This window comes from Rhinoraja longicauda, chromosome 8 (genome assembly GCF_053455715.1).
Source record: "Rhinoraja longicauda isolate Sanriku21f chromosome 8, sRhiLon1.1, whole genome shotgun sequence".
NCBI classification, from domain to species: Eukaryota; Metazoa; Chordata; class Chondrichthyes; order Rajiformes; family Arhynchobatidae; genus Rhinoraja; species Rhinoraja longicauda.
Genome location: NC_135960.1, coordinates 23,650,573 through 23,667,068, shown reverse-complemented (window position 1 = coordinate 23,667,068; position 16,496 = coordinate 23,650,573). Strand labels below are relative to the sequence as shown.

The following is a 16,496-nucleotide window of genomic DNA, read 5'->3' as shown; positions in this document are numbered from 1 at the left end:
AATTCCTAAAATAGAAAGGACACTATGACAAACATCATGAAATATAGTAAATAGTTTAAAAAAAGATTTTTTTTTACTATTTACTATATTTCATGATGTTTGTTGAAAAAGAAATGTTTTTTAAATTATTGCGGAATAGCATAAAGTGATTGTTAATAGGTTTTGTGGAAAACAGTGAATGAAATCCAGTTTATATCCTTAGTACCAAAGAATGTTTTTAAAATTATTGCGGAATAGCATAAAGTGATTGTTAATAGATTTTGTGATCTTTTTGATTATCATTTAAAAAAAATGTTTTCTCTTTCAGTTGTCATTTTCCCAGGATAATTATTTTACTGATAAAAGGTTAGTGCAATTTGAAAAGACCACTTAATTTATTTGTTATACATGTTATTTGGTATTAAATTGTGACATGTTCTGTTTATGTTTTCAGATCTCCCGAAGAAGAAGCTGCTAATAGCACCCAACAAAGACGGCAGATATTTAGGTACAGAAGAGGTTGTTCAAATAAAAATAAACTGTATCCTGTAGATACTGATGATTTTATTCATTCTTTAATTTGTGATTTGATGGAATATGAAAGTTGGGTTTCTTTTGTACCTTTCTTCAGAGGAAATAAGGATGGCACAGGGAGATCCTCCAATAGTTGGCAGAGCAGTACTGAAAATGAACATAAGTGGTCAGAGCCACGTCCATGGAGTAGTACAGATTCGGATAGCTCCAACCGCAACCTGAAACCTGCGATGACGAAAGCTAGCAGCTTCAGTGGAATTTCTGTATTGGCAAGAGGTGATAGCTCTGGTAGCAGCAAAAGTACAGGCAGGCTTTCAAAAACAGGTACATTCCTCTTGTGTGCAGCTGTACACCATAACAGTAAAGTACTAGTTTGGCAAATGCTGACTTTCAGAGAGTCAAGTCAATTTTCCCATTTCTTAACACAATTTTAATTTATTTAGTTTTTGTAAGCTTTTCTGTTTCTCCTTTCCTATAGCTGCTGACTCTTGCGCTCATCTTTTTCAGTATTTCACCAGATTGGCCATTAATCATGCTGAGCCCACAGATCGAGTGCTCGCATATTAGTTGACAGAAGAAGTGCTGCAGCTGAGTCCAGAGCTTTGCAGCTTGAGTCACTGCACACTTCGTAGCTGCAAACTGATTTTTTTTTTTGCGTTCCTGAGTTTGTGCTAATCCAATAGTTGTCTGCCAATATTGCTTTGACTGAGGTGAGCACTTCTTCCAAGCGGTTCAAAGATAAGTCTGGAGATTTCACCAAGCAATGTATTTATTAAAATACTACTGCAGAGTCAGTAACGCAATAAAAGAAAATATACCATTTGGCTAATTAGTGCTATACTGTTTTAGGTCATTTTGGTTACCCAAAGAAATGCGAGCTGTAATTGACTTTAGAAACAAAAATAACAGAAGGAAGAAATTACCCAAAATGTGAAACTGTAATTGAATTCTCAAAATCCAATTCGGGAGCATCTATTTCATTGTTTATTTGGAGAAAATCTGTAATTTTTGTTCAATACTTTTGATATTTTTTGGTTTTGCTGCTCTGCATTTTCAGATTTTATCATTTACCTTGTTCAAGGCAGTATACTGGCCCCTGTTAATTTGTGTTCATCTTTTATTCTTTTGTTGTAAGAATGGCTGTTGTTTTTGAATTCCGGTTCATGTTTGAAATTTATTTTCTCTCTTGCATCTGAATAGCTGTGTGTTTTGTTTTTAATTTCTGTTCCTTGATTATCTGCAAGTAGACATAGAAATATAAAATCATCTAAGGGGAGAAAAAACCTCCGGCTGCATAACATCTTTATTCTTTCTTTAGTGGCTGATTTTATTATTATTTTTGAACCTTAAGCTTTAGTGAATTAATTTGCATGTTGTAGTTGTACAATTGTACCTAAAATTAGAGTTTGCTAAGTTAACTGATGGTTAGTTTGTGCTTTAATACTTATAACATGTAACAGTCAAAAGGGAATTTACTGATTTTTTTTGTTCTAATATTGTGCATGTTTGAACTCTTAAATTCATCTAAATGCATAGAAAGGAAAAAAGGCATGATGTTTCTGTCTCTAGATAAAGATTTCTCATTGCTCCTTTCCCAGGTTCAGAATCTTCTAGTAGTGTAGGGTCATCCACTGGTTCCCTTTCTCGCACCCATCAACCTCTTCCAGTCACAGCTATGAGCCAGACTCATGGTGTGCCAGCCGTCTATTCAGCTGTCAACACTAGTAATTCTCTTACCTTTGATGGTGGCATGAGTGGGCAAGTGATTCCTACTAGCACTAGCATCTTTTTGCTTCCCTTGGAAGCTGCAGGCATACCACCTGGCAGTATTCTCGTGAACCCTCAAACAGGTTGGTATACACTGTTAGGATTTGTTTGTTGTCAACTGAAGTTTACAGTTCTGCATTATGTTAGCATAAATGTTTTTTCGTGTCTTTTTAAATGCTACTGTAATACTTTAAAAGTTTTCTTCAATAATCTTTTAACTTATTATATTGATTATATTGTCTGTTTTTGTTGAAAAATGTATACTTTGAACTTTTAATTTTCCTTTTCAATGCTATAATTTCATCCAAAAAATAAATCATCATATTCTTCATATTGATATCTAATCACCAAATCTATTGCAAATTAAGTAATCAATAGTAATAATTAAGTAAACAAATTCAACAGAATTATTTGGGGACTTGGATCTGAGGAGAGGAAAGGGTGTGACTAAGATAGAGTACAAATTAGATACCAACCTCACTTGACATTGTGCAATTATTGTTCAGAGAAGGTATGCCTTGTTAAATTTATAAAGAATATTGTCATTTCTCATACTAGTGGAAGGGTAGGAATCTATAATCGTGAACTGTAGAACAAGTGCTTTCCTGCTTAGATAGCAAATGGTGCAAAAGTTCAGAATCGCTGGATGATCAGTCCATTGCATATAATTATAAATAAGTGGCTCTGATTTTCAGAAATGGCAAGGATGTTTGCAGATGTACATTTTCAAAGGGTTTGCACATGTGCCCTCAATGATGCCAAAGGGCTTTTGGTTAGCATACCATACAGTTTTTACTGTTTAAAATTTTCATTTGATTGCCATAATTGGATAGTTTCTTTTTGTGCTGTTTTTTTGAAAGATTATTTTTGTGGCCAAAGCATAGCTTAATAGAAACATAGAAAGTAGTGCAGGAGTCGTCCGTACGACCCTTTGGGTCAGCACTGCCATTCAATATGATCATGGCTGATCATCCAAAATCAGTACCCCATTCCTGCTTTCTCCCCATATCCCTTGATTCCATTAACCCTGAGAGCTATATCTAAATCTCTCTTGAAAACATCCAGTGAATTGGCCTCCACTGCGGTCTGTGGCAGAGAATTCCACAGATTCTCAACTCTGGGTGTAAAGGTTTTTCCTCATCTGTCCTAAATGGCCTACCCCTTATTCTTAAACTGTGACCCCTGGTTCTGGACTCCCCCAACTTCGGGAACATTTTTCCTTCGTCTAACCTGTCCAATCCCTTAAGAATTTTATATGTTTCTATAATATCCCCTCTCTTCCTTCTAAATTCCAGTGAATCTAAGCACAGACAATCCATTCTTTCACCATATGTCAATCCCGCCATCCCGGGAATTAATCTGGTGAACCTACGCTGCACTCCCTCAATAGCAAGAATGTCCTTCCTCAAATTAGGAGACCAAAGCTGCACACAATACTCCAGATGTGGTCTCAGCAGTGTCCTGTACAAATGCAGTAGGACCTCCTTGCTCCAATACTCAATTCCTCTTGCAATGAAGGCCAACATGCCATTTGCTTTCTTCACTGTCTGCTGTATCTGCATGCGTACTTTCAGTGACTGATGTACAAGGACATTCAGGGCTCGTTGCACCTTCCCTTTTCCTAATCTGACTCCCTTCAGATAATCTGCTGCCTTGTTCTTGCTACCAAAGTGGAAAACCTCACATTTATCCACAATATACCACATAGGTTTCCAATTCCCCTTTTTTAGGTTTGAATATAATTACAATTCATGTTCCTTTTGAAGCTGACATTAGTGGTAATTCTAAACATTTCCAGCATATAGAAATGCCGGTGATCTCAATTATATTTATGCTAAGATGGCACATTTAATTGACTTTCTAAAGTGAAACTTGCAAATAAAGTGAAAATGGGAGATGTAGAGCTATTCAAAGAGATGATTTTCACTAAATATTATGTGCATGATTCATGCATTTGATGTTTTATCATTTTATTTTCATCCTTTCCTTTTCAATTTATTGGCACTTGGCAATTACTGTAATGTAGATATTGTTGGTATCAGAAGTAATTTGATTTTGGGTTAAATAGAATTTTCAGTTCTATAAAATATAAACTTATTATTTTTACTTTACAAATGTGCCCATTTAACATTTACAATGAATATGATAAACTTAATTGATAAAATTCCTGGCCTTATTAAAGATTGACCTGTTTGTTTCTCAAAAAATTATCTTGATCGGTATTCAACAGTGTAACTTAATGTCAGAATATTATTTATTTCACTCTTAAGCAAAGTATATTTTTTAATATTTTGGTTCCAATGTTTTCTGAGCAAAATGTCCAAAGAAAATATGTCTTGTTTTTATTTATAATCTACTTTTAATAGTATATGAAAAATGAATTTAATTTTGTTCTTGGCTAATGTGCATTTATACATCCACCTTTGTTTGCAGTCTCTGCATAGAGAGGGCAAGTCATCTATAAGATCGCATTATAATAAAGATGACTTGACATTAACATACCTAGAAATATACATTGAGCATTGTCAAAAAATCATTATCTCAAAGAATTCCTGAAATATTTGGGGGAGAGGGGGAGGGACACCAAGAACAAGTTGTCGGGGATTCCAGACACTATGCTTTGCATGACAAGAGAAGGCATTACAGGAGATGCTCTGACTGTGGTCAGATGAAAAGAATAGACCCAAGCAAAGTAGTCTTACTGAGCTGGATAGGTATGAAGTGAGAATGGTGTAGTTTATTGTGTTGGAGGATACAGTGAGGATTAATGTGCAAAATAACAGTTCAGAAGCTTAATGGTGTAGGAAGGATGAGCAGCAAGGGCGGATAAATTGGTTTCTTCCATCTGAGTGTTCAAACTATCCATGAGTTCCTTGCCCATTGAGGTGAGTGTGGAAGGGCATGGCTGTAGGATTTAAAAGACATTTATAGACAATAGACAATAGGTGCAGGAGTAGGCCATTCAGCCCTTCGAGCCAGCACCGCCATTCAATGCGATCATGGCTGATCACTCTCAATCAGTACCCCGTTCCTGCCTTCTCCCCATACCCCCTCACTCCGCTATCCTTAAGAGCTCTATCCAGCTCTCTCTTGAAAGCATCCAACGAACTGGCCTCCACTGCCTTCTGAGGCAGAGAATTCCACACCTTCACCAGTCTCTGACTGAAAAAGTTCTTCCTCATCTCCATTCTAAATGGCCTACCCCTTATTCTTAAACTGTGGCCCCTTGTTCTGGACTCCCCCAACATTGGGAACATGTTTCCTGCCTCTAATGTGTCCAATCCCCTAATTATCTTATATGTTTCAATAAGATCCCCCCTCATCCTTCTAAATTCCAGTGTATACAAGCCTAATTGCTCCAGCCTTTCAACACTTGGTAATGGAGATTTAAAAAACTGCAGATGTCTGCTCTTCAGGATGACTATGGTGCTATTTTAGCAAAGAGTAATGTGACCCAGTGCACAAAAGCTGAGTGATGTGATCCAGTGCACCTTGTCATCATGCAGTGATCTGCTGTACACATTGCATTCTGTGTACTTCCTGAAACTTAATACTAGATTTATTGTTCTCCTTTGTTTTTTGTTATATATGACAAGATACACTCTTGATTGTTTAATCTTAAATCTGAATCAAATATATATTAAAAGATGACTTACTATGTTTCACTTTGGAACGTCTTTAGTTGAATGTTATTGACACTTAAATCACTTTACCTCTGCAGGACAGCCTTTCATGAATCCAGATGGTACAACAGTATTGTACAATCCCCCACCTGCCCAGCAGCCTGTGAGAAACCCTATGGCTGATCCTGTACAGCAACCACCACCAACTGTTCCACAGCAGCAGCAAGTACCAAATCAGATCCTTTCCCAGGTTAGTTGCACATGGATTAAAACTAAAACTTAAATAGTCTGACGAGAGATAAAGCTACATAATTACAAATGGTTAAAATTGAACTGAAGGAATTTTGGTCTATCTGTTGACTTTTACTGTGAATATTCATATTGAAGTTGATTGTTAAAAATTCTTGAACATTGTTTCTGAAAAAGTAAAATATAAACTCCATAAAATTAACTGACTTGGTTGTTGTAGATCATAATTGTATGTAATATTTGGCAGATGAGTTGATAATTAAACTGTGCAGCATACCTGTGATGAGGTATGTGATCTTGTTGAATGACGGCATAGCTGCGAAGGGTAAAATGGCTGCACAAGTTTCTTTTTCGTGTGTTCTTAGTGGGGAAATGATTTTGAACTAGGATGTTGGCCATAATATTGAATTGCAGAGCAGGTTTAAGGGATTGACAGCATCTGTGGAAATACAGAATTAATGCATCAGATTAAGCTCATCATCAGAACTGGGAAAGGCTGACCATAAGATGTTAGATTTAAGTTGCAAAGAAGGTGGTGACAGATGGATAGGACAAAGAAAAAATCTTGCAGGGTGAGGCCAAGTTTGCCATGGGTATGGGTTTAGTCGTAATCTGATTGATGGGTTAATAAGGACAGTTGGAGAGAGATAAAATGAACAAAAAGTATGAAACGGGCAGTTAGAGTGAGAATGCAAACGAAGGACATAAGTTACGAGATGCCAAAAGCTGCAGTGTTGTGGGACGTGCCCAGTGCATGAGGATCAGCTAATAGAAATGGGAAAAACTAAGTCAATATTAACATAGAGCAGAAATGGACAGTTCTGATAAAGCCTGAGAAAGCAACATAAAATTTGGCGACATGTCTTGAAGAAGGTACTGTTTCCCGGGCGTACATTGAACGTTGTTACATCAAAACTCAAATTCCTAGGAGTCAATATCACAACCAACTTCTCCTGGACCACCCATATTGAAACAACACCCAAGAAAGCACACCGACGCCTCTACTTCCTTAGAAAGCTTAAGAGGTTTGGCATTTTCCCTCCAATTCTCACCAACTTCTACATATGCACCATAGAAAGCATTTTATCAGGATGCATCACAGCTTGGTTTAGGAATAGCTCCAACCAAGATCGCAAGAAATTGCAGCATATTTTGAACGCAGCCCAGACCATCGCACAAACCAACCTCCCTTCTATTGAATCCATTTATGCCTTAGGCTGCCTCGGCAAGGTCAGCAGCATAATCAAGGATGAGTTGCTCCCCTCTCCCATTAGGCAAAAGGTATAAAAGTGTGAAAATGCACACCTCCAGATTCAGGGACAGTTTCTTCCCAGCTGTTATCAGGCAACAGAATCTTCATACCACAGCCAGACAGTAGTGCTGAACTAATATCTACCTCATTGGTAACCCTCGGACTATCCTTGATCGGACTTTGCTGGCTTTACCTTGCACTAAGCGTTATTCCCCTATTGTGTATCTATACACCGTAAATGACTCCATTGTAATCATGTTTTGTCTTTCTGCTGTCTGGTGAGCACACATCAAAAGCTTTTCACTGCACTTTGGTACATGTGACACTAACCTAAACATCAGTGCGGGAGGCTAAAGGCAGATAGTTCAGAGTGGAACCGGATGGAGAATTAAAGTGGGGTCTACATGGATCTCTGCATCGCTCTTCTGGACTGAACTCTGGTATTCTTTATACCAATCAACCATTGGGGTTTTGATTTCTCCACAGGAGAGTTTACTCTGTAAATACTGAAAGGCAGAGGCTACTTGGGGCTCGTCAGCATGGCTTTGTTGCGGTGAGATCCTGATTCATCCAAGGAACTGCAGATGCTGGAATCTTAAGCAAAAAACCAAGAGGAACTCAGCGGGTCAGGCAGCATCTGTGGAAGGAAATGGACAGACAAAATTTTCAGTCGGGAGCCTTTTTCCATCTAATTGCTTCTGATCGATTTAGCTATTTGGAGAGTTAATTAAATTTATTAATGAGGGCAATGGAGGAGAAGTGGCTTGCATCAGCCTTAGAAAGATATTTGCTAAGACCTCAGATGAAAGGCTGTTCAAAAAAGGATAGTAAGACTGTTGGCAAATTGAATCCAAAATTGGCTTGGTAATAAAACCAGAGGGTTATGACCAAGCGTGTTATCAGTAATATACCACAGGGGAAGGTTCAAGGGCTCTTGGTATACAAGGGTTTTGATGTTGGAGATTTAGGAGGTATGATTAGTAAGCTTGCAGATCACAGAAAAAAATTATGTTCTTTAGTGAGGGTAATCTCAGGCTAAAGAACGATTGTGATCAGCGCGTAAATGAGGCAGATGGCAGATATAATTTAATCCAGCTGTCTGAGGTGATGTATTTTGCGAGATGATGCATCTAGGGTGAGACATGTACCATGAATGGTAGAGCCATAGGAACAAAGGGACCTTGATGTCCAAGTCAAAAGATCCCTGAAAGTGGCAAGACAGGTAGATAGAGCTGTGAACAAGGCATACGTGACGTTTGCCTTTATTTGCCAGGGGAATAGAATATAGTACATACCTGTTCATAAGTGATGGGAGCAGAATTAGACCCATGAAGTCAACTCTGCCATTCAATTCAATCTTCCCCTCTTAACCCCATTCTCCTGCTTTCTCCCCAATACCCCTGACACCTGTACCAATCAAGAATCTATCGCTGCCTTAAAAATATCCATTGCCGGCCTCCACAGCCTTCTGTGGCAATGAATTCCATCTTCTCACTAAAGAAATTCCTCCCCATCTCCTTCCTAAAAGAACATCCTTTTTACGCCCTAGACTCTACTAGTGGAAATCCTCTCCAAGTCCCACTTTACTCCTTTCAGTATTCGGTAAGTTTCAATGAGGTTCCCCCCATCTTTTTAGACTCCAGCAAGTAGAGGCCCAATGCCATCAAACATCCATTATATGTTAACCCACTCATTCTCAGAAACCTCCTCTGGACCCTCTCCTGAGTAAGCATATTCTTCCTCAGATAACAGAGGTCTTAATATATCTTCATAAAGCAATGGTTAGGTCACAGCCGAAATGCTGTGTACAGTTCTAATTCACAAGAGGAAAGATGAGATTGGATGGGAAAGGGTGCAATGTGGATTGACTGGGATGATGCTTGCATTGAAACGTTTCAGTTATGAGGAAAGTCAGAATAGGCTGGAGTTTAATTTCCTCAGAGCAGACGAGTGACCTGATACAAGTATACGAAATACTTGAGAGCAACTTTTCGTGTAAATAGAAAGAAACTTCTCCCTGCAGCAGAGATGTCTCAAACTCTTGCTCGTAAGTTTAAGATGAAGAGAAAGGGGAACTGCAAGATAGTTGTGATCTGGAATGCACTTCTTGTGAAGGTGTTGGAGACTGGGACTCTGGCATTTAAGAAACATCTGGACATGTACTTGAATCAGGACAGTTTCACTCTGACTATGAATGCAGAACACCAAATTGTAAGAAGTGCAAATGAATGATTGGGTCTAATGATTGTGAGAAGGGAAGAGGGGAAATGATGCATTAAAAATTGTCATAAAGAAAGGAAGTGGTTGGCATAGATAGAAGAGCAGACAAGGAGTATTGAAAATTAAAGTGAATTGTTGGGAAGATACATTTGGTTGTGCAATCCCATTAGAGCTGATGGAAATTGGTGAAAGATGATCTGATAAAAGTGATGGCTGGTGGGGTGGAAGGCGAAATACCTGTGAATTTTTTTTTTAAAGCGCTGCTCATGCGAAGATGGGGTAACGCAGTCAAAGGATCTGTTAACTGCATAAGAAGGGAAGCCACTTTAATTCTGTATCTTACTCCCACTTTGACCTATGTCTGTGGTCTCTACATTCTTCCGACAATGTTCAACGCAAGCTTGTAGAACCTCACCATGCCTGGCAGGCCTCTGGACTGTATTAAATGTTACAACTTAAAGTAACTTACCTTCTGTGTCTGTATCACGACTGGCTGTTGCAAGTTGACCTCTTGTGATATTGATTCTTTTTTTTTCAGTTTGATAGCATAGTTTGATCTGCTGAACATTTTACAACTTTCACATTAGCTTATGTATATTTTCACTCTCTGACTCAAAAATTGGCTGTGCGTGTGTTATGCTGCAGCAAACAAGATTTTCTTTGCACCTGTACCTCACCGTGCTTGTGCATATGACAATAAACTCTTCCTTACTTTTTTCATTTTTGTTCTCACAAACTACACCTATAAGCCCATTGTTTAGATGACCTCCAAAGCATCTATTCTGGCATTCTGTTATCTTTTGAACCCTTCCCCACCTTTTAGTTTAGACATACAACATGGAAACGGGCCCATCGGCTCACCGAGTACACGCTGACCATTAATCACCTATTCACATTAGTCATCCCACTACACACTAGGGACAATTTTTCATAGGCCAATTAATCTACAAACTCGCACACCTTTGAGATATGAGAGGAAACCGGAGCACCTGGAGGAAACCCACGTGATCACAGGGAACACATGCAAACTCCACACAGCCAGCATCTGAAGTCATGATCAAACCCAGGTCTCTGGCACAGCCCTACCACTGCACCACTGTGTCACACCTTTTTTTTTGCAATTTAAAATCAACTTTTCTTTTCACTGAAGGATCGTTGACCTAAAGTATGAACACGGTTTCTCATTCCATAGATGCTGTTTGACCTGCTAGATATTTCCAGCATTTTAATTTTTATTTCAGATTTCCAATACCTCCAGTATTTTGAATTTCAAGGGATTGTTTAGTCTTACAGTTGTAATAATATACCCAGTCACTGGTTTTCGTGATTTTGCACTTGGGCCACTAAAATCCGTATGTTCATCCATGTTAACTTTCCCACATTAATTTGCATCTGGCAGAATCTTGCCTGCTCCCTTCATGTCATTATGCCCCTTTGTAATCTTCTGCTATCATCTACCTTGTTTATGAGAATATTATCATGGTGCTTTCAGCAAATTTAGATCTGAGGATCTTTTCTTTCATCCAACACATTTCCCAATATTGAAAAAATCTGTAAGTCCTTTACATATCTAAGGCAGATTTAGCCTGATGCATCCTACTAAGTTCCTGGTGCTCATTGCTTTTGCCACGAGTTTAGTGTAGAAATACAGCACGGAAACAAACCCTTCTGCCCACCGAGACACACTGACCAGTGATCACAGACATTAGCACTCCCCTACACACACTAGGGAAAATTTTACATTTATACCAAGCCGATTAACCTACAAATCTGTACCTCTTTGGATTGTGGGAGGAAACCGAAGACCTTGGAGAAAACCCACTCGGGTCACGGGGAGAACGTACAACTCCGTACAGACAAGCTCCCGTAGTCAGGATTGAACCCAGGTGTCTGGCGTTGTAAGGCAGTAGCTCTGCCGCTATGCCACTGTGTCGCCCTGCCACCCGACATTGTAGTAGTTCAAGACCCATCACCCTTTACCACCTTGTTAAGTGAAATTTAGATCTGGCCTTGCAAATGACCATCTCTTGCAAATAAAACAATGAAAACAAAATTACAGTGCATATTATTTGCCCTTTTTTGCTGATTAATTCCCTAACAGTTTTTTGTTCCAATGTACTTTTATAAATATATTCTAGATGCTACTCTCAGTATATTAAAAGCTAATTAACAATATATATTATGTAAAGCAGCTATACCCTTAAGGTGCTATGAATTAAAAATAATTGTAAGAAATTATTGCTAATTTTTGGTATTGAGGTGGTTGCTATAACCAGTAATATCAAACAGTTCATTGTGACAGTGTTTTTATAAATTAAATTTAATACAGTAAAATCTTAATGTACTTTGATGCTAAAAACAAAGCATTGGGTTTTATGAAGTTACTGTTGCTGAATTAACTGTGCAAACTATTGCTTCTTCAGCCAATTCGGGCTCTGCAGTCTTCCTCACAGCCTATCCAGTACTCTGCGGTCTCTTACCCACCTCAGCTCCTGCCAGTATCACCTACCCAGCAATACACTGTGGTATTGACACTCAATATTCTATTCTCATCTTTCAGAAGATCTTTTAGTTTATTAAGTCTTTCTTTTCTCGGCTAGTGATTATTACTTGCATAATTTGCCTTGTGCCACTCTTCATGTTTGGCTCAGTATTTTTTTTAAACAAGTTTCGTGATTTAAAGCTTTTTAAAACAAAATGGCAATGTTTATATTTTGAACATAAAATCAAGACAAAAGGATAAATTCACCCTGTTTCAGTGAACAGTTGAAAATTAGTTGAACATAAAATGCTGGAAATACTCAGTAGGTCAGGTCAAGCAGCATGATACTGCCTGCCCTGTTGCATATTTCCAACATTCTTTGCAAACAGTTTGTATTCTTGCATCTGCATATTTCTGCATTGCAGGTAAAACTGAGAGATCTTCGTCTTTAAAGCTATGCTTAGCATAATTGAGGATAGTATCTTCTGTTTGCTTTTGCTATGTAATACAAAAGTTGAGCTGCATGATTATTGGATATTCAGTGTACTTTAAAAAAACCTGTAATTGTTAATTAAATGCAAATTAAGGAAGATATTTTGCGGAGCAAACTAGTACCTTTACAAAAAAACTGTTTTACACATCCTTACTGATACATTAAATCTTTAAAAGGATTAATATGTACAAGAGCACATAAGCATAAAATTAATAATGAACATGATGAATTTCATGATTTATAATTGATTGTAAATTTTAATATTCTTGGCTCATCGACTCTTTGAAACCACAGGATAGACTTATTTCACAATTGTACAGGACATGACAAATCTTAGAATTTACAAAATAAAGTTTTGTAAATTATTATTTGTGAAAGATACTGGTCAAAATAACTGATGAAAATATTTGCTCAGGCCCAGATGAAATTAATGAACGTAAAAATTATAGTACAAGTATTATCATCTTAAAAGGGAAAGGGTATCTTGAACAAAATGTACCATGTTTGTTATTCTCCATTTAAAATTTTGGAACAGTGCCTTAAACTATCAGATCACATTCAGAATCCCAATATTTAAACTGTGAATGTTAAAAAAGATTTCCTTTAATGCTGCTGCATTACTCAAATATAAATGGCTTTCATTCATTGCACCAAGATAATCTTTTAATACTTTGGATTTATACTAAGTAAAATTTAACACATATACAATCTGTGTCTTTGTGTGTGGGATGTAAAATTATTTGATTTCATGATTTGGCTCCTTGACTTTTTAATAATGCATCACTATATTAAAGGAGGATAATATTATACTAAATTATTTGTTCCACATATTTATCATCTCAATGTAAAGAGGATTCTTCATTAGATTAGACCATTGTTCTCCTGTAACCAAACTGGAAACCCGTATTTCATTATGTAAAGTATTCACTTCACATTTCTTTTTAACGTTGAACATAAAGGGGTCTTTAATGTGCACTTGACTCCTTTCCTTGGGATCTCTTTTACCTGTAAATATTAATGATAAAAATTAGCAGAGGGTAATGGAATGCGAATACATTTGTTTTAGATTGTTTATGCAGTTGTTGTATTGCTAGGCATGCTAGAATTCAGTAAATACTGAATTAGGATTTAAATTGACACAGTTTAAAATTTGCATTATTTGTGGGGGGTTTTAAAGACCCAAATTATTCAATCGGTTGGAAGGCAGACTATATAAGTATCTTTATTATGTACCATGATATCGAAATCGTATTATGTTAGAATGGTTCAAAATACTAATATTTCTCCATGAGCTGGATTGAATTTAGGCCTGAAATTCCACTCGCGGTCCCACATGCCTGCAGTCAAATTCTCTGTATCGTACTTTACTATGTCCTTGGTCCCCAGTCTGGCTGCATTGACATGGTGAAGAGGCAACAACTCTGAAAAATTCCAAACTGGGATTTGGACAAATGGTTAACCTTTGCCAGCTCTGCAACTAGGCTGAATGTGAGCAAGTGCGGTGCTATCTGTTGTTCAGCAAGTCCCAGACATGAACGCATGAAAGTTTATGTGTGGAAGTTCATGATTTGCTTTATTCAGATAGCTTGGAACCATTTAACATGATCTGGCTTTTGACCTGCCCTCAATTTCCCATTTGGTGCATTCCCAAATGTAATTGCTCTTCAGTAGCAATTAGGTACTTTTTGTAATGTTAAAGCAAATCTATTTTTTATAGAGGCTTGATAACCATCTGCATGCCATTTGAATTTCTATGACAAAGGAAAGCCTTTATTCTTTGTGTTATTTTAATCACAACTTTTGTTATCCATGCAGCAAGAAAGCATTGGTGCTCAGTTTAGTCAGATGAGCCTTGGCCGTCAGCCGTCTGCTGAAGTTACGGATGCCCATACTGCCATATTCCCATCATCAGTTGTCCTTCAGCCACAGCAGCAGCCTGGCTTTATCATGGCATCCCCAGGGCAACCTCTTTCTACACCTGGCTACTCTGCCCCCGGTCCATCAGTTAGTCAGCAAGTGCTTCAACAACAGGGATATGTGCAGCAGCCGATTCAGCAGGTAAAATATTTGAATATTAGTTATCCATTCTCATTGTAATCTTCTCTTGTTTAAGATTTATTCATCTATAATTGTAGCTTGAGAAATTGTCCCCAAAATAGTTTGTGGCCTAAACCCCATGCCATTTAAGGCTGTAGTTCAATCCATGATATATCTTTTATATATTTCTGGTTGGAAGATATTGTTATCATACCCATTCCTTTCTATGACCAATAATTTTGTGTCATTTGCTGAATAATGCTGTGAAACAACTTTGTATTCAATGATTGTGATATTTATACAGCCTGAAACTCAAATCTCTTCAAATAAAATAAAAAAAGACTCCCTTCAAAACTGATAATACTGCTTTTTATTGTCCCAATCAGCATTTGAAAATATAAAACATTACTTTAGACTATGTTCTGCAGTATCCTGTTTCTCGACTCAGGAATATATTTTGCATAATTTTTCACATAATTTGATTTAACATGTAACGAGAGAGAATAGGGCTCCTCGGAAACCAATATGATCCCCTATGTGAGAAGTCGCAGGAGATGGGATCGGTACTCAAGGAGTATTTCCCCTCTTTTTTACCATGGAGAAAGTTATGAAAACTGGGGAATTTGGGACAGTTAATGGAGATGTCTTGAGGACAGTTCCTATTAAGGTCGAAGAGGTGCTGAATGTCCTAAGGTGTATGAAGGTAGATAAATCTCTCGGGCCTGCTCAAATATATCTGAGGACACTGGAAAGCAAGAGAAAAAATTACAGGTGCCATTGTTGAGGGATATGAATCATCATTAAACATGGGTAAGGTGCCAGAAGAATGGATAGTGGCTAATAGTTCTATTTAAGAAGGGGTACAAGGAAAAGCCTGGGAACTCTCCCCAGTTGCGGATGGGAACCTACATCTACGTTAGCCACGCTACTGAAGAGGATTCTGATGGATAAGATATATATATATGTAATTGGATCGACGGGCTGATTGGGGATAGTCCGAGTGGATTTCTATGTGGGAAATTGTGTCTTACGAATACGTTTTTTGAAGATGTAACCAAAAAGGTCAATGAGGGTAAACCACAGACTCTATCTACAGGGACCTCAGCAAGGTATTTGATAAGGTTCCGCATGGTAGGCTGCTGTGGGCGGTTGGATCTCATGGGATCCAGGGAGATCTTGTCGACTGGATAGAGAATTGGTAAATAGATTCTAATTTCCATGCTTTTTTTAAATTGATACATTTTTGTTTACTTAAAGTTTAAGCAAGGAAATTATGGGTATTATTTCAGCAGAGAAATTGATTTAATCGTCTAAATATTCCAACTTTGGAGTTAGTGGGGACTGGTGGGATTGTTGCACTTGTGTTGAAGAATCTTAGTTTGATTCTGTTTCACGATATGTTAATGACTATTAGATTAGTTTGTTATTGTCATGTGTACTGAGGTACAATGAAAAGTTTTGTTGCGTGTTATCCAGTCAAAGAAAAGACTAGACATTACGATTAGACATTACACAGTGTACAGAAACTGGATAAAGAGTACAGCATATATTGCAAGATAAAGTCCAATTAAAGATAGCTCAAAAATCTCCAATGTGATAGATGGGAAGTCAGGACTGCACTTTTGTTGGTGAGAGGGTGGTTCAATTGACCGATGACAGCTGGGAAGAAGAAACTTTCCCTGAATTGAGTGGTATGCATTTTCAAACGTCTCTATCTTTTGCCTGATGGGAGAGCGAGACTGGTCTTTGATTGTTCGGTGGCCTTGCCGATGCAGTGCGAAGTTTAGATGGAGTCAATGGAAGGGAGGATGGTTTGCATGATGGTCTGGGATACTCCCACAGCTCTGCAATTTTATGCGG

The 16,496-nt window shown here is 37.8% G+C and overlaps 1 protein-coding gene across 9 annotated transcripts in view; it reads left to right on the top strand.

The window, feature by feature from the left end:
• r3hdm1 (R3H domain containing 1) overlaps positions 1-16,496 on the top strand; it is a 139,011-nt gene that overhangs the window by 78,072 nt on the left and 44,443 nt on the right. For 7 of the 9 annotated variants that reach the window (XM_078403401.1, XM_078403408.1, XM_078403402.1 and 4 more), the window contains 7 exons: positions 308-345; positions 434-487; positions 611-837; positions 2,112-2,363; positions 6,002-6,153; positions 12,048-12,149; positions 14,415-14,657. In XM_078403401.1, coding sequence (XP_078259527.1) covers positions 308-345; positions 434-487; positions 611-837; positions 2,112-2,363; positions 6,002-6,153; positions 12,048-12,149; positions 14,415-14,657 — 1,068 coding nt within the window. The remainder of the gene's footprint in view (positions 1-307; positions 346-433; positions 488-610; positions 838-2,111; positions 2,364-6,001; positions 6,154-12,047; positions 12,150-14,414; positions 14,658-16,496) is intronic. The other 2 variants (XM_078403407.1, XM_078403405.1) reach the window with 2 other exon arrangements.